The following is an 18,735-nucleotide window of genomic DNA, read 5'->3' as shown; positions in this document are numbered from 1 at the left end:
ACAAAAACTTGTGCTTGTCAGACTTAACCTCAACAAACGACATACAGACATTGTAACTAAACCACTCATTACCATTTACGACTTTAACCTTTGTATAGAATCAGCTGATCAATGAATTAATAATAGTATGCGTACTTTATGACTTTGTAGAATGTTTATAAAACAGAATTAGTCAACTAATGGTGAAATAAACCATAACGCGGGAATGAATATTACAGATTATTAAATACTTTCTATAACATTACAGATGATTGGCCAGTCTTACAAATGTTGATATTAAAGTTCGCGCCACCGCAAGGATTTCAATTTCCTTGCGCCCCCCTCCAACCACGTGAGAGTTTCAAATACCAACTTCATCCAACGAAGTTCCAAGTACAACATAAAGAACAACGAGAACAGTGTAACTGCTGCTGTCGTTGGTTCATCGGAACAAGCTCCGACGTTCCGACTGTTATCTCGGAGTCGGAACATACCTTGTGCAAAGCGGTACTGCGAGCCCGCAACAGCTAGGCAAGTGAGCAGCTCGGAGTCGGAACACTGTTATTTCGGAACAGGAGGTCCCGACCTACTGTTCATTTTTGCAACAGTTCCGAGGGAGTCGGAACATACCTTGTGCCACGCGGTACTGCGAGCTCGCAACAGCTGGGCAAGTGAGCAGCTCGGAGTCGGAACACTGTTATTTCGGAACAGGAGGTTCCGACCTACTGTTCATTTTTGCAACAGTTCCGAGACCGGAACAGTTCCAAAATAACTGTTGTGTTATTTTTTACCCATCTCTAGATTATAGTTCAAGGTCTGAATTCCAGAGATAAGAAAGATGCTGAAGTAACTCAGTTCCCCATAATCCTCCGCGAAATACCGCCAAGGATTTAATTTCTGCTATAGGCTGCTATTTCACATGGCGAAATTTAAATGTCTAAATCAAATTCATGTATGCAGAAGTTTTAACGAAAGAGAAAGAATTAGACCCTATTTCAAGAAAATAATATTGTTCGAAGGTGATTGAGCATGTCAGTATTAGCACTGTGTTTGGTTAAGTACATAGTGTATTGGTCTACTCTTTAAACTAAGCTATGGCCTAGATCATATTGTAACAGATTGCTCATCCCTATGTTAAAATCGGCAGCACTTCGAAGAGATCAACCGCCAGGATCGCCACCCGTCCGCCGTAAACGAACACGAGATAGCAGTACAGTCGCTAATGCAATTCAAATGCGAATTATGACATGACTCCTTATGTAACAACTAGATGGCAGCATAGTAAACCAGACAAAAGTTGTTACCGTAAAAGCCTGTAATGCCGAGCAATCTGGGTATGTATATGACCTAGGGCTATAGTCAGTGCTTTTTTTTTTTCTAGCAGAACTATAGAAATGTATTAATAATTAATTTTTCTTTGAACTTCACCCAGACCTAACATTATTTGTCGTCCACACCTGTGGAATAACGGTCAGCGCGTCTGGCCGCGAAACCAGGTAGCCCAGGTTCGAATCCCGGTCGGGGCAAATTACCTGGTTGAGTTTTTTCCGGGGTTTTCCCTCAACCCAATACGAGCAAATGCTGGGCAACTTTTGGTGCTGGACCCCGGACTCATTTCACCAGTATTATCACCTTCATTTCATTCAGGTGCTAAATAACCTAGATGTTGATACAGCGTCGTAAAATAACCCAATAAAATAAAAAATAAAACACTATTTGTCATCTTAATGCAGCTAGCGAACTCTCCACGTATATTAGGTAGCCTGTTAATATGGAAATTACTTTTATTTAATATGACTATAGGCATTCGATTCTATAATCAGTCAGTTTTTTGGCCCCAATGGCAGTCCTTCACTGCAAACCCAGCATACTCGTCTTCCTCTTAGTCTCTGCATACGATCATTCTATAAAGCAGTGGTAGTCAGCACTTGTTGAAATGGGTGAAGGGTAAACAGTGCAACATAATACGCCCCATCGTGCAGGAGGAAGAGGGAGTGAGCATAACTGCCAGCAGCCACGGATGCACTATAGTACAGTCTCTTATCTGCGGGTAAGGACACTAGCCCGAGGGTGCACTGTGCTGATGACCGCTGCTATAAAGGAATGCATTTTTATAATACCTTGGTGATTATTAGTCCCATTTTTACAAGCAAGAATGATGTGGGCGTACGTAAACAAGAGTTTGACAATAAATCACGAAATGTGTTACTCAGTCGTCTTACCTTAAGCCTCATTCACACTTTTCATGTACAGTAACTTGAATTCAAGTTGCGGTTCAGACATATTGAAGTTATTTTGTTTTCAAGTAGGATAAAATTACTTCGAATTTGTGCAAATAGGAATTTCTGTAGTAGCAAGCCTCCGTGTCAGAGAAATGACTGAGATATTGAAGAAATGGAAGAAGCGTTGTTCAGTATGGGTTAGGATTTAGATTAACTACATGATCATTGACCGTCACAAATAAAATACGTGAAATCTTCAAGCAAAAATTTAACAATTCTTAATGTGAAAGTAATAAAATAAGCAGGTCTAATTTACCGTAATTGAAAATGATTTTCTTGAACCATGCCAGTTTCGGCTGATAAATGTCATCCCTTCAAGCAACACTCTTCTTAATCCCTCCTATCTTCCTCACTTCTTCTCTATCTACAGTTTAATGGTTTTCAATTATCTTTCGTACCTCATCTATGTTCACGTTAAAATCTCTGCTATTCAATTATCCAATGAACTCATCCTCGGCAGCTTCCTTTGCATTTCTGTCGTGATACTTCGCAGTTTCTACAATGCACAGGCCTCCGTGAGTCTTATACAATTCCAGAAAATAAAATATTTTGTCATTATTCTACCTACGTATTTAAAAATAGGCTTAAGGACTTTACTAATAGACGGTAATTATACACAGTATGTAAAGGGTGTAAATGATATTTTGTTATTGAAGTGTTGCATCAGTGAAGAAGTGTGTTGTGTCAGTTTAGTGTGTTGTGTAAGTGAAGTGTGTTGTGTAAGTGAAACGTGTTCCTGTCAGTGAAGCTTTATAGTTTATAGTGGCAGTGCAAAGTATTTGAACAGTGAAATGTTTTTGAAGTGTTAGTGAAATCAGGATAGTATCAGTGAAATGTGTCGTAGTTCCAGTGCAGTGAGTGAGTTGACAGCGAAATGAGTGTAATGTGGAAAGGTACTTGTGCAGATATGAACATATCATACTCGTGGGTTTTAGTTCGAACTTAGGTTTAAGATACAAATTAGATTTATTTTAAATGTTATTTTAAGTGATCGTGCTTCATTTAATTTAGGATATTCCTATTATTATTATTATTATTATTATTATTATTATTATTATTATTAATTATTGTTAGTATTAATTATTGGTATTATTATTAACTGTATTTTTAATTAATAAGTTTATTATTGTCATTATTGAGTGTAATTAGTTACCACTGCTACCGGGTATATACCCATTGCAGTGTGAATAAATACACACATACTATTGCTTCCTATTATTTTTACGTTTCCAGTACAAAAGAAAAACAATCAGCTGTTAATTTAACGCACTTAAAACAACTGTTAATTTAAATTCCCGCGCTTTTCCCCTTAAATTCAAGTTATCAAGTGACGTTCACACTCTTCAAGTGTCCTTTCAAGTCAAGTACAAAGGGATTCAACTTCACTTGAATTCAAGCTGCTACTTGACTTCAAGTCAACTTGAAACATAGTTCACACTTTTCAAGTTCATCGAATCAAGTGACATGAATCCTGCCTCTATGATTTATTTTTCTGTTTATGTCCTGAATTGTTACAATGATATTATGATTATTGTGTATATTATTATTACCATCATCATCCAATAAGTGAAACCCTATTTCACTCAAAGATATAATCAATGTTGCCAGTGAGTTAATGGTACCATTTCTGGGCGTTTCAAACATGCAGGATAATGCCAACACAATACCATGACGTGTAGGAAGCTCCAAAAATACACAGGAAATACAGTATGTTGTAGGGTAAATGTAGGACAAGGCTCGAAACAAGCAAATTACATTATTTCTTTGGGGATTTTTCTCTATATTATGTTATATCATGCAGAGGAAATACAAATGCAATCAGTAGCAAATTATAATTAGCAACATACAACAAAAATAAATTAAGTCACACAGAAATTGCGGATTTCACAACATACAGAGTACAATACCATTTCTGTGTGTTTCAATCAGGCAGCAGAATATGAAATTTACATTCCACAACCCTGGAAAGGATAAAATAAACCATGTTATACCAGAAACAGATTTCTATGCAAGTTCATATCTATTTATGAAGCCAAAATCAATTACATTTTGTATTTTCTTTGTGTATCACGATGTGTAGTCGGAAAATGCTATTTATATTTTCATATTTTAAAACATTATGAAATTACATTAAATACAAATGTTTAAAAATAGATCTAAACATAAAATACAGTGGACCCTAACATTAAAGTTCTTATATCAAGTTAATTCAGTGTTCTTATGGAGTGTATGTTGAGTGTTATTTATCTCCAGTAAATATTAATAATAGTTGTTGTTGTTATCTAATGCTGGGCTTTGGCAACGAAGCCATTAACGTTCTTGCTCTCCAATATTTTTCTGTGGCGGATCCATCAGGTATAACTTCACAGATTATGAGATGATCTTCAGTATTAATAATATGCTAATGACAATATTCACGATTTTCTGCAACAAGTCTACATATGTAATATGTCTTCTACATTCAAATAAGATCAAAATGACATAAATTAATTTGCATGAAACAATTAGATCGTTAATTAAGGTACTTATCTACAATTCTAAAAATATTTTTTTTTTCCTGATTACTTGACATAAAATTAAGGATTTTCACACAAAATAAACTCCTCAAATATTTTTGGGGAAAATTTTGTAAAGTGAAAACTGAAATGTCTTTGCTTTAGTTCTTGGCCCACAGTTTTTATGCTAGGACAAAATTTATTTCATTGTCTTACTCCTGAAAGAACACAGAATAAGCTGTGAAAACAGTTTTTTCCCTATCTTATCCTATTAAGGAAAAATGTAATTTTATTTGTGAAAATTTAAAAAATAAAAATTTAAGATCTTGAAGTTTTAAATTAACTTCCTCAAACAGTAGGACACTGGTTGTAGTTTGGCTACGTTAATTGGCTTCATTTTGGTGCAAGAATGATGAAAATATCTCAATTCTGAGTGCATTTTATGTTAACATTTGTGTTGTAAAATGCAGTATAACTGAACATGGAGAAAAATCATCAACATCCTGAGGGTATGAAAAATTGTAAAACCAAACACACAGCTTCCTGACTGTAAGAAAAATCATACAGTCAAAATCTACCTCCAAATTCGAATTGTTATTACATGACAAATATATAAAATTGCCAGAATGTCACAGATTCACACTTGCAGAAGTGCACTTCCAGTTTAAAGAAAGAGTGCTTCTGGTCAATAAAAATTCAGCTAATTAATTAACCAACCATCACAGAATTTGTCTCCACGATGTTTGGTTAATTAATCAGCTGATATATTTTTGAAAACTAGCAAGTTCAAGCTTTCAGATGACATAAAAAAAAAAAAATCAATATTTTGAAGGAAAATGAAAACTTAAGGGTAGATGAGTAGCTTAAAGAGAAAGGATGGAGTGAAGTAAAAACAGAATCTAATAGCAATCATAGTTGTTAAAGGGAAGATGAGAATTAGAATAAGAAAAGAGTAGTACGATGGTACTGTTACTGTAAGGTATCTTGAACTTCCTGAGCGGGGACAGAGGGACGGAAGCTCGTAACGTGGGTGGAGCCAACTGAGTTATTTGTGCATGCTCCGCATCATAATCTCTTGTCAAAAAACATAGGGCTATTTCCTTCACTGTGTACCAGTAGTGTTAACATGGAGCAGCAACCACAGGGTAGTAATTATGGTGAAATCACACCACCGCGGAGAAAAAGTAACGCTGTTATCCACAGCGGAGAAAGAGAAATTATCGCAAATATAATTAAGTGTTGCGAGGAGGAAAAATTAAAGAAATGTTTGCTGGAACCTCTTGATAAGGAATATGAGAGAGCGGCTAAATACTCTGGCAAAAGTATTAATTCTGTGTAGAGAATTAAGAATAATACTGAATTACAACCGAATGAACCTCACACTACTCCGGGAAAGAATAGGTATGTAATGTTTAGAAATTATTGCTATAATAGTTTATGTACAATAGTGTGTGTACTGTGAGCGACATAATGAATTACTGTTGCAAGTTATTATTTCGTTATAGTTCTACTAAACATATTATTTCATTCCAGAATTAAGACTTCTGTAAAGTTGAAGTGGACGACATCAATCAACATGTCATTCGGGATAATATCAAAGAATTCTGTCTTGTTCAGAAAGTAGTACCTACGATTAAGAAGATAATTCCAAATGGATGATGCCATTGACGAAATAATAATTAATTTTGGACCAAGAGATGATGGCAGCAATGATAGGGATATGGATTGTGTATAATTGTAAATTAATGTAAATTCAAATAATAAGCCTGTAAAATATTGTTATAAGAATATGTACATATTAGCTGTAGGTGTAAGTCACGTATCCCTATATAATGTATAGAAATAACTATAGTAACTCCGCCATTGCTGGTCCCCAACCCGGATGAGAGAGGAGAGTACATACGATTATATTTAAATTCTTAGGCCTACTCATTACAGGTTAATTAAACCTGGTACGAAACCATTTTCTCCTCTCAAAACCGGAGTGTCGTGAAATGATGATGTCTGTATTGAACCAAGTTCTTTTACAGTAGAGAGCCGTAAAGTGAAAGAACCAACGTTTTCTGAAAAGAGTCACGTTACCCGAGGGAGGGGCATCCTTGCCGTGCCGTTACGTTGATGAGTACATGCCATACCAAGCAGTTCGAAAGACAGACTTAGGGGATGTAAGGTTCAAGATAACTTGTAATAATTCTAAGTGATATAAATTCTAGGGAGTGACAAGTGAAAATGAAGATACAAGTAAAGACATTATAATCAAGAGCATGCAGTTTGGTCACTATATGTCAATGTATAAAGTTTGTAAATAGCATAAAAAAGGGAATGCTGGCCTGAATACAGAAATGTGAAGGGTCAGCAGACCAGATATGATGAGTGAAATGTATGATATAGTCTTTTATGCTTGACCATGCCGAAATGTAGTAATTATACACCTGGTAGCAGACCTTTAATGCATGTCATTAAAGTACACCTACTCATTAAAGGTCAGGTCTTTCAGCCAATGACGACTCAGGTTACAACTGTTCAGCCAATGACAGGTCAGCTTTCTACCGTTATAAAACCGCAAGTATCGATTACTCTCGGATATGCAATCAAAAGAGAATTAGCGAAAAGTCACGGAGGCTGGAAATCCAATACTGTCGCAGAAGGTTATGTTCTGTTACTATAATAATTAGCGCTAATTGTAAATAATATTCAAATAAATTCAATTTGTCATCTCGTTTTTCAATGTCTAATTTAATTTCAATGTTATCTCTGTAGGTTCTTATGGCCTAGCAAGGTCAATGTGGACATCTGTTCCTCGGAAAAAATCAATACTTTCGCGTCTGCGCACATCTCACAGCATACGGAACATTGCTCAATGTCAAATACAAATAAAATTAATAATATCAAGTTAGAAATATGGTCGAGCATAAAAAGTCGTATGAAACTCGCCTATAATGGTAATTAAGAAGCTCGTATGAAAATTATGAAACTCGCTTGCGCTCGTTTCATAAATATCCATACTCACTTCTTAATTACCTTCATTATAGGCTCGTTGCATAATGTACTATTTTGCACAGGAAAACACATTGTTTTGTTAATTTTAGAAAATTTAGCATCTTTACATCTTTTTTCTGTTCAACATACTGTTACACATGTACAAGGGAATGCAACGGGGAGGTTTTACAAATGTATTTCTAGCAGAAAATCAATTTTTTTATGTCCTGTAAATTTTAGAATTTGCATGTTAAAATGTTTTTGAGAGCAGATATTCGTTTTAATACATTTCCAACATAAGGATTTGCAGGGTCTGGTGTGCACACATCTTCAAACTCACGAAGTTACAGCTGTTGACTGGCACAAGTTAAGACGGCTGCAGCCAGGATGGAGGCCACTTCTGTGTAGTTCGCACCAGGGACAACGTCCAGGGGTGTACTTCCTTCGTTATTTGTAATGTTCACATCAGCACCATGTTGCAACAACAGTTGCACCACAGAAATGTGACCTTTATATGCAGCCAGGTGCAGGGGAGTGTCCCTCTTCCAGTTCCTTGCATTCACCTCCGCCCCGGAAGACAGCAGAAGCTCACACACCTCACGGTGGCCCCCGTATGCAGCCCAATGCAAAGGAGTCGCACTATATAGTCCTTTATTTCTGTTCACCTTTGCTCCAGCTGCAAGAAGCACTCTACACACGTCCTGGTGGCCTCTTTGTGCTGCCACCTGCAGAGACGCGGTCCCATCACCTGTTCCAGCATTCACATGGGCACCCGCATTCAGAAGGACCTGCACTGTGTCAGTGTGTCCTGCTTCTGATGCCAAGTGCAGCAGAGTCTTGTTATTGCTGTCAGTCATTTCAATATTAATTTGAGTATCAACCAGGAACTGCATAGCGGCAACCTTGCCATTCCTAGCAGCAGCTGTTGCTCTATCCAAGTCATTGCCAGGAACTGATCTGAAGAACTCCACGATCTGCTGGTACCTCTGATGCAATTGTTCTGTCTCCTACAAGACAAACAAACGTCCTCTGAATGCATTAACGGGAGATGGTAGTGAAATTTGGCAAAAAAAGTTCAATTGAAAAAAATACTGTCAAAAACTTTTCTTTGATAATGTAGAATAGAATATCTGTATTATTTTATTGGCCACCCTGTACGATAGTAGGTCATCAGTAGCCATTTTTAAGTGGCCTGCGAGCTGGGATTTTAAATGACACACTGTTGTTTGTTGGCGGCCGGGTAGCTCAGTTGGTAGAGCAGCTGGCTACGGACTGAAAGATCCGGGGTTCGATCCCAGGTGGTGACAGGATTTTTTTCTTGTTGTCAAACTTTCAGAACGGCCCCGAGGTTCACTCAGCCTCGTATAAAATTGAGTACCGGGTCTTTCCCTGGGGTAAAAGGCGGTCAGAGCATGGTGCCGACCACACCACCTCATTCTAGTGCCGAGGTCACGGAAAGCATGGGGCTCTACCTCCATGCCCCCAAAGTGCCTTCATGGCATGTTACGGGGATACCTTTACCTTTTACCTTTACACTGTTGTTTGTTGATTCCCCTCCAAGTTTGATTTTCTGACATGGTACTTACAAAAATAGATATACAGTAGAACCTCTATTATCCGTGATAATCAAGGGGATTGACTGGACGGTTAATCGAAAAAATCGGATAATCTGTACGATAAAATATTTTCATAAAATAAGTGCATAACACAGTTTCATAATTTCCTCCGTGGTCTAGATTGTGAATCATAAGTTCACTAACTTAAGCCCGGTTGTCAACAATGGATTAAATAAGGGTCAAGTATATTCCTTGCGTTGATTCTTTGCGGAAGGATAGAAATAGTAGAGGTTTCCTGTTGTAGATTTACAGACTTTATACATTTTATCCTTGTTTTTAATTAAATCATTCACATTTGTAATGACAATCTTGTATTCTGATGCGAGTTGAGCCGCGGTTTCTCTTTTCCCAAATCGATCAATTATTTGTATTTTTATTTCGATACGTAGTAAAACACTTTTGACACCCATGGCAGATATCTTGTATAGAAATTATGAAGTACGGGCACTCGAACAGTAAAACAAGGACTGAATGCTACACGGGTTTCCTCTAAATTTTGTGGACGTTCTTGGAACCAATTCTTTGAAAGCAGCTAGTGACTATTTTACAATTTGAGAAAAACGCCTTCAAGTAGGCCTAGCGGTAACTGTTCCTATTGCTGGCAGTACTAATATATAAGAATAAAGGCTTATTATAAGAGACTCCAGAAAAGAATAGGTACCGGTACTAATATAAGGTATAGCACAACATCTTTTTTCCGCAGCAAAGAAAGAAAAGAGTGAGAGAAAGACAATCGGATAATCCGCTGATCGGTTAATAGGGTGACGGATAATCAGAGTTATACTGTAACTTAGAGACCACTAAAGGAAAGTTCATGAAATTTTCAACACATCTTTAGCAGACTATAAGTTAACTTTTGTCTAGATTATAATTCCGGTACTTTCTTTAAATTCATATTTAATTTATTTTTCAAAGATGTAAAACATGACACACGCTTTTCATATTTTTCCAATTACTTTCCGAGAAAAAAAAAAAATTACTCTTTTAGTTGTTAATTTTTCAAATTGTTAAATCTTATCACATCCTCAGCACATGGTGATTGAATACTTTCAATAGCAGAAGAAAACACATGTGTCAGTTTACTTCATATGCTTTGTGGACTTCTGTGCAAAATTTCACTGAGATTGGAGGAAAACTGCAATCATTAGAGCATTTTGAATGTTACAAAATGTTGAAAATTGTAAAATAAAGAAAACTATGGTCTGTCCAAAACAACTTCCGACCTGACAAATGGCGCCTTTAGCATGTTACCATGGCAACCATTCAAATCAACCAATCACGAGAGACGCGTAACCATGGTAACGGGACGGTGTTGCCGTGTCTATGTTTACAAGCTGCACGTGAATACCACGGCCTAGCGGTGAATGCAGTGCCCGGAATGACTGAGTTGGCTGGTTAACGCGTGCTTTGTGTGAATTAAAAATATTATTTAGTTGTATTATTGTTTTAGTGTATTGATAATTATTGTGTTTAAATTATATTACACGTATTATCTTCGTTGTCACTGGTGGAGTGTGTGGCTAGTGTGCGTTTTCTAGTTTCTGCGAGAGTTTCTAAACAGGTGACTTGTGCAGTGTCGGAAGGAAGGAAAGGCAGGCAGAGAACAAAGAATATTGGACAAGGTGTCTCGTTAAAGAGTCAAGCGTGAGAGGGAAAAAGATAATGGTGGGCCACTTTTACCTTTGGCACAAGTCGTAATGAGAACTGCTGCTTGTGTTAAAATTAATAAGAGCACTGTTATTGATATTGGAAAAGAAAAAGGCCTTGCAGATTTTTAATCATAAATATTTTTTAGTTTACTATTTTTTCAACGTCTTTCTAACAATATTACATTGAAGAATACAGACACTCATAAAAGTAAAGGCTTCGTATTAAACCATTTTTTACAGTTTACAGTCTTTTCGATGCTCTACCACTGCCACTGCCACTGCCACTGCCACTGCCACTGCCACCGCCACCGCCACCGCCACCGCCACCGCCACCGCCACCGCCACTACTACTACTACTACTACTACTACTACTACTAATAATAATAATAATAATAATGTACATAAATTTTAATGCCTAGTGTTCAACAAATTGGGTAGAAATGTATGTGTTCATGTCAGCCGTTCATTACTGCACTCTATCAGCAGCGCGCTCGCTTACACGAAAGATGGACAACATGACAACATTGCTCCCCCTTCTCTGTAAACTGTCAAGTCGGAAGTAGTTTTGGTCAAGGTATAGTACCAAAGTACAGCATGTATGCGATATACAGGTATACTATCGATATCCTCCTTCCTATTCAGGTCTACCATACACATTTTTCTCTTACATAACAGCGTGGAATATGAACTGAATGAAAAGTAAAGTTAGTTAGAATGAAGAACAAAGTCTGTCAGAATGACAGCTAAAGGAATGCAGCTCCACCCACGTGCTGGTCCCTTTAAATTCGTCTTGAGGGGCTTTAAATTGTCATAGGGCCAAAATAGGCACAAATGAATGAATTATTCAAATAATTTACAAAACTATCACGTGAAATGGTAATCAGTGAAGATCGAATAATTCGACAGTGTTCAGCAATACTGAAAACAATCTTATAACTGTAACCAAGGCAACAGCTCATCACTTACTGCTTCCTGGTGCTGCAGCTCTGATTCATAATTCTTTTCCATTTCTCTCAGTTCCTCCTCCATGTTTTGTGATTCCTCTTCCTTTATTTTCAGCTTGTTTTTCAGCATTTCAACTTCAATATCCAACTCCACGTCTTCCTGCAAATATTCATCCTTCTGGCTACATGTAGACTGAGTGTCTGACTTTTCGAGAAGTGTCACTCGCTCTTCTAGAGTCTTCAGCCTCTCCTGCAGCTCATGTGATTGCGTCACTTGCTCTTCTAGAGCCTTTATTCTCTCCTGCAGCTCACGTTCAGGATGTGGTTGCTCCATTCTGCAAACACACAGGAACCTGAGTAAAGGTAAGTGTTCACTACATCGTATTGCACTCGTCGGACAAATCTCACGGATCGCAAAAAGACTATCTTTGTTGTAATTGTTATGTAACCGCGTTCACTACATCGTATCAGACACATCGCCTCTCGGCAAATCCGACCACGTTTCTCTGATGGGCAACTTTTCCGATGCGTGCGATCATGGCCTTCTTTAATAAATCAATTTTAATTGGTCAACTGTTACTATTATGGTGTGCCATGTTCAGTGTCGCGCCAAAATGGCAGACGGAAAACTTATTTCGCGTGTAGAAAATTGCGAAGAATTATATAATTTGAGGCGTTCCCATTACAGTAATCAAGTCGTTTCTTACAAATATATTATGTAACCAATATTTCTTTCGTTTCTTCCTCTTCAATTAAGATGCATGAAGCAATTACAAATTCTTATTCGCTAACAGACGTAATTAATAGACCTAACCTCAACTCCTCTGTTTTCAGTAATTTCAATATCGTACGATGTCATGTTTAAACAGCTGATAGGGGAATCCAATGAGGTGGAGTCGTTACAGTGAACGCATTGCACTTGCGTGCGATTCGTATGAGGAGTGCGATACGATGTAGTGAACGCTTACCTTAAGAGTGCGTCCACACCAGAAAGATTTTGTTAACTTTGTTAACAATCCCCATCCCTTTAACTTTTCCAACACGAGATCTCATTTACATTGATAATAATAAAGATGATGATGATGATGATGATGATGATAATAATAAGATATTCTCCATAGAAGTTGCTGCTGCGCATTCCGTCACCCCAAGAAGCAGTCAGGCAATGGGGAAAGAGGGGCTTTCGTATTGTATTTATTTATATTCCATGGTATTCGTACATCGCTTCACAGCTAGAATACAGTAGCGTGCAAATTAATCCGAACAACGTAATTACTTATGCAAAAACACTCAAACGGGATAAAAAAAAAAGGATCTAAGACATACCTCAGTAATCTATGTGGCCTCCCTTGTTCCTAATAACAGCTCTGAGACGATTTGGCATGGATTCCACTAATTTCCCACAAATATTCTTAATTTCTTCATCACAGAACCACCAATGAGGGCAGAAATCATCTTCTCCTTTGTAGAACAATCCATTTTTTGCATTCTTCTTTTGCAAATTGACCACAAGTTCTCAATGGGGTTGATGTCGGGTGAGTTGCCTGGCCAGGGGAGTACCTGAATATTCTTCTTGTTGAAGAATTCTGTAGTTTTTTGAGACGTATGGCATGGTGCCAGGTCTTGTTGGAACACACCTCTGCCATCCGGAAATGATTTTTGCAGCTGGGGTACGATTCTGGTTTCCAATAAGTGAATATATTTGTCAGAATTCATCATTCCCTTGATAGGTATTAATGCTCCAGGCCCTTCATGTGTAAAACAATCCCAAAACATTACTTTAGGGGGGTATTTGGGTGCTTGTTGGAGATGAGCTGCTGTTACTTTTTCGGATCCTTTCCGTACGTAAGAAACACGGTGGCCGTGGACCTCGAAATGAGACTCATCGGAAAAAAGTACATTCCTCCAGTCATTCACTGTCCAGTGTTGATGTAATTTTGCCCACATTAAGCGTTTTTTGCACATAACAGGGGTCAGCAGTTGCTTCTTAATAGGCTTACGAGCCCTTCGTCCAGCTTCCAAAAGCCTACACCGCACTGTTGTGACGTGAATATTCGCCCCAGTGGTAGCCATTAACTCGCGGGTTAAGTCGACAGCAGTTAATCTAGGATTTAATTTACTTTTACTGACAATTAAACGATCATCTGCAGGTGAAGTCTTCCTTTTCCGGCCACAGTTTCCTTTTTTTTTTTTTGGTGTGATGGATCCAGTCTCCCTGTATCGTTTTATGATCGAATTAACAGTACCCAAACCGATGTGACATTCTGCAGCAATTTGCCTCTGTGTCATAGAAGAATGCTCTGCTAATGTTATAATTTTAGACTGTTTTCGTGGAGTTGTATCCATTTGTGAAGACGACAGAATGTACACAGGATTGCAGTATTAAGTCTTCAACACAACTGAAATGCTTATAAGTACAAAACGACAGGCAAAATGTCACATATTAAAAAAAAAAATAATAACGACACACCTTCAACAATGGAATTACACGTACTACAGATGTCAATTGAAGCAGTATGAGCAGCTGTGAGGCCAACAATGACAGAAAATGTAAAAATATGTCGTGTTCGGATTAATTTGCACGCTACTGTATTGTGCTCAATGTGATAGAAGATTCACCAGAAAATTAACTAAATAAGTGTTCTGTAGCAACACACATAAATCAGCTCAATTACATCTTACTTACTTACTGGATTTTAAGGAACCCGGTGGTTCATTGCCGCCCTCACATAAGCCTGCCATTGGTCCCTATCCTGAGCAAGATTAATGCATTCTCTATCATCATATCCCACCTCCCTCAAATCCATTTTAATATTATCTTCCCATCTACGTCTCGGCCTCCCTAATCAAGATGTGATCTATCTGGTTGTGTGTCAATCCATCTGGAGAAGTCCAAGTATATTTATGTATATCCTTATGGGGGAATGTTGTACTTTTGACAATTCAAATTTTTGATGTGGCAAAGTTGACTAACCTAACTTCATTATCATTACTAGTTATGTGTAGACTCTCTTTTCCAATAATCGGTATAAAAATATCCTCCCGTCCTACTTTAGCATATAAAATTTTCATGTGATATCTAGGTAACTGATCATGTCTGTTCCAATTCCTCATAGAAGCTATCCTTTATATGGTCGTCTTTCTCTTCTGTAGGGGCGTGAGCATTTATAACTACGATATCGCACCATCTACCCTTAAGTACTAAATACGATAACCTATCACTGATAAATTCGACCTTTTTTACTGCTGATTTTATTCTTTTATGAATAAAGAATCCTGTTCCTAGTTGGTGATTATCGTTTCCTTCCTCATAATACAACAAATAATCTACTTGTGTTATGCCGTTCCCATCTAACGGTGAATGTAGAGTATCCAACGCCCACTGAACGAATATTTCACTTTTATCACTGCCAATGTTGCGCTATAATCGTATATGCAAGGTAGGCTATAACAAAAACCTAAACTAACCAAACCTAACCTGTCAAAGAAGCAACAAGTTATACTAAAAATGTGTAAAATTGGCCTATGTATCTATAGTGGGCGGGACATAAGTAACATTGACCTAGACTTGTAACATTCCAAGTACCAAATCTCAAAACCTTATTCCTTTGTTGTGGTTGTGCCAGAGAATCAGTCCCATTCCGAGGCTTATTTGAAGGATTCGTAACAAGCTGTTTTTTTACGGTGATTGGTTGCTAGCCCTTCGCCCAACCCTCAAGCTGGAGGACCACCCCTCATCGGCTGTCCGCGACTGCTTGTTCAATTACATCACTGAAACCAAATTCGAACTAGGCCTACACTTACTGTGCACCCTCCGATTACAACATACTATGAAAATTCTTGGAAAATGCGATACATTCTCGTTATGGGGTGAAGGACGGCCTTACATTTCGGACACTGCATCTGCGCTTTCAGCAACTCCTCGTCATTAAGGAACTGCACGCACACATCTTTATCTGCACATAAGGGTGCAAGATCAACCTTGCTGATGAACCTATCCTTTACTTCCACATGAGAAACGCTGTCATGAAAAAATACTAGCACCAAAATATTCACAAATCAACTTACACTTCTCACTCGTACACCTATAAACCAAACAATATTATTTAAAACGATTTTTCCACCACAGATTACGTACTTGTTATGCACCATTCGCGCCAAACATTGTCAAACAATTCCAAACAAACATTTACAGCATTGCCAACTCACACATTACCAGTATACTTCATTCACGCCATTTTGCACACAGATCACAAACATTACATTATGCCCCCAGGGACTATTATCATTTAGATGAGCTAGATTCCCACAAGATTCAACATTATCAGCACGATTATCACATTAATTTTTATAATTATAACTTCATTCTAATGCCAGAATTGCAAATAACGTTTCTCTATTCACCGCCAGGGGCGCACGAAGCGTTCACCAGACTCCTGAGTCAAATGAGCGAATTTTTAACCTGTAACAATACTCTCGAATGTAAGTAGTGTTAATTCAATGACCACATCATATGCGACAAGTTAAAAGCAATTGGAAAAGAAACTGTCATCCAATGGCCATAATTCCATTCGCATTGCCATTTATGCGTTGCCAAAATATGTTTTGATATTGACTTGTGTATTGCTTTTAGTGCTGCCAATGCTGCAGCGCTTCGTTTTATCACATATATTTCCGTTTTAGTTTAGTGGGTAAAAATTTGCATTGTTGATATAAAAAAAATAGCTCTTTTTAACCCCCATAGAAGCAAAATAATCTCTGTTTACATCGCTAATTATATCTCAATTTAGCAACTGTTTTATAGTGGATTTTCAAGAATCGTATTGGCGACTCTGCTCTATTTCAGGTCTACCAATATTCTTCCAACACGCGAATATTTAAAAAAAAAAAAAAAAAAAAAAAAAACTAAATTAAGTCGAAGGCACGGATAGCCCACGAAGGGCAAATTCGACCAGCCGGCTGTTGGCCTCACGTCCATGTGTCTCAGCAGAGGTGAACGATCATCCAACTATAACGGAAGTATCGTGTGGTCATCTGATTTTCAAAACTTCATTTCACTGTCTATTGTACCTCCCCAAATTTATCACGATACTGGGTGGGCACCAGTTCCATACACTGGCCAAAATTTCATGAGGAAATTCTTCCCCATGAGGACTTGAACCAGTGTGCATTCTGTAATGTGAGGCCTAGGCATCATGGCTTAAACAACAATGCTACGGCAAAGGACATAATAGATAAGTGGTACATGTACTCATATTATGTAAGTTTGGAGATGGCCTGATTAGTCTGAACAGCTCTTTTTTGTTTAGAGCTGCAAATTAAGACAAATTTATGACACAAAGTTTATTTCTTGTTTTCATGTATAAGAGCTTTTTACCTTTTGCTTAGTAAATAGAATACTTCTCTCCCTCTCCTTTGTACGGAGCAAGGTTTTAAGGTTAAAAGACGTCCCGTTTCCTAAGGATAGTCTCCGAAAATTTGCTCCTCCTCCTCCCCCCGATAAAATTCATCCCTATAGTCCCGTAGCTCTAATTTCCGGCAGCCATTTGCATTGCAGGTCGGCTAAATTTAAACGTGTGCGTCTTGTGATTCGCTGAGGAAGACGTTATTCATTTCTTAAGGCTCGATAAATACTTAATATAATCGGCCCCATTTTGGCTCTTTTGTTGGCGTTCGCAGAAAGCACACGAAGACGTTATTTGCCGTTCAATTATTTGCTGAATTACAGCGCGTTTGATTTATTATCATAGGAGCTACGACATGATAATGTTTAACGGTGTGGCAAATAGATTCCTCGTATGGTAGTTCGGCAACGAAAGAACAAAAATGGCGAACGATACTACCTACCTAGACTTTATAGAGCCTTCACTTCGTAAGACGTAAGCAAAGAGGAGAAGTAACGCCAGGAATAACAGCGACGCGACTATAGTGTCATAATGGACACCGGCATACTGGTACCTCCAAAGTAGTGGCCTAGATCATATATGTAACAGATATGTCGGGTTTATAGGCTTTGAGGTTAACAACTTTTGTCAGGTTTACTACGCTGCCATCTAGTTATTACATAAAGAGTCACGTCATAATTCCCATTCGAATTGCATTAGCGACTGTGCTGCCATCTCGTGTTCGTTTATGGCGGACGGGTGGCGATCCTGGCGGTTGTTCTCTTCAAAGTGCTGCCGATTTTAACGTAGCGAGGAGTTATCTGTTACATATATGATCTAGGGTAGTGGATAGTCCTTTTCAGTTGTGTACATACACATCTTTTAATTACTCTGCACAGATGCACTATTATTTCACCATTGTTCAGGAAGATAGACAATTATTTTTAACAAAAAGAAAAGTACTCTCAGCTTGTACTGGCCATACTAAGTGGGACCATACAAGAAATAAAGACATCTTAAAGGGACTTGAAATTAATTCTTTACTAGCAGACATATGTCACTATCAAGATAACTGGTGTCAGCATGTGAGCTGAATGTCTAGGACGAGAATCCCTCGTGCAATCCTGCATTACCAACCTAGAGGCAGGAGATCAACTGGACATCCAATGAAGAGATGGGCAGAAAACTTTTGTGGACAGTAACAGTCCTTCTGGGACTATAACCTGTATGATGTCAACTCGCCGAGAACTTCCATCCTTTGCAAGGCAGTGGACTTCTTGATGAACCTCGTCAGCAAGCTGGCTTTCAGATCCGAAGGTCCAAGTTCGATTTCCAGAGCTCGCTTTCGACTCTGGCTAACTTGGTAGATGTTGCAAAATATCAAGTTACAATTAGTAATATGCTTAA

At 38.0% G+C, this 18,735-nt stretch overlaps 1 protein-coding gene across 5 annotated transcripts in view; it reads right to left on the bottom strand.

Moving 5' to 3' along the window:
• LOC138712443 (ankyrin-1-like) overlaps positions 1–16,320 on the bottom strand; it is a 117,234-nt gene extending 100,914 nt beyond the window's left edge. For 2 of the 5 annotated variants that reach the window (XM_069844268.1, XM_069844309.1), the window contains exon 1: positions 11,967–12,130. In XM_069844268.1, coding sequence (XP_069700369.1) covers positions 11,967–11,995 — 29 coding nt within the window. In that variant the 5' untranslated portion in view covers positions 11,996–12,130. Of the gene's footprint in view, positions 1–4,168; positions 8,070–11,966; positions 12,131–16,012 lie in introns of those variants that run through there. The other 3 variants (XR_011335719.1, XM_069844282.1, XM_069844276.1) reach the window with 3 other exon arrangements.
• Between the last annotated feature and the right edge of the window lie 2,415 nt (positions 16,321–18,735).

The sequence above is a fragment of the Periplaneta americana genome, chromosome 2, assembly GCF_040183065.1.
Source record: "Periplaneta americana isolate PAMFEO1 chromosome 2, P.americana_PAMFEO1_priV1, whole genome shotgun sequence".
Classification (NCBI taxonomy): Eukaryota; Metazoa; Arthropoda; class Insecta; order Blattodea; family Blattidae; genus Periplaneta; species Periplaneta americana.
This window is presented reverse-complemented; position numbering and strand designations above follow the sequence as displayed.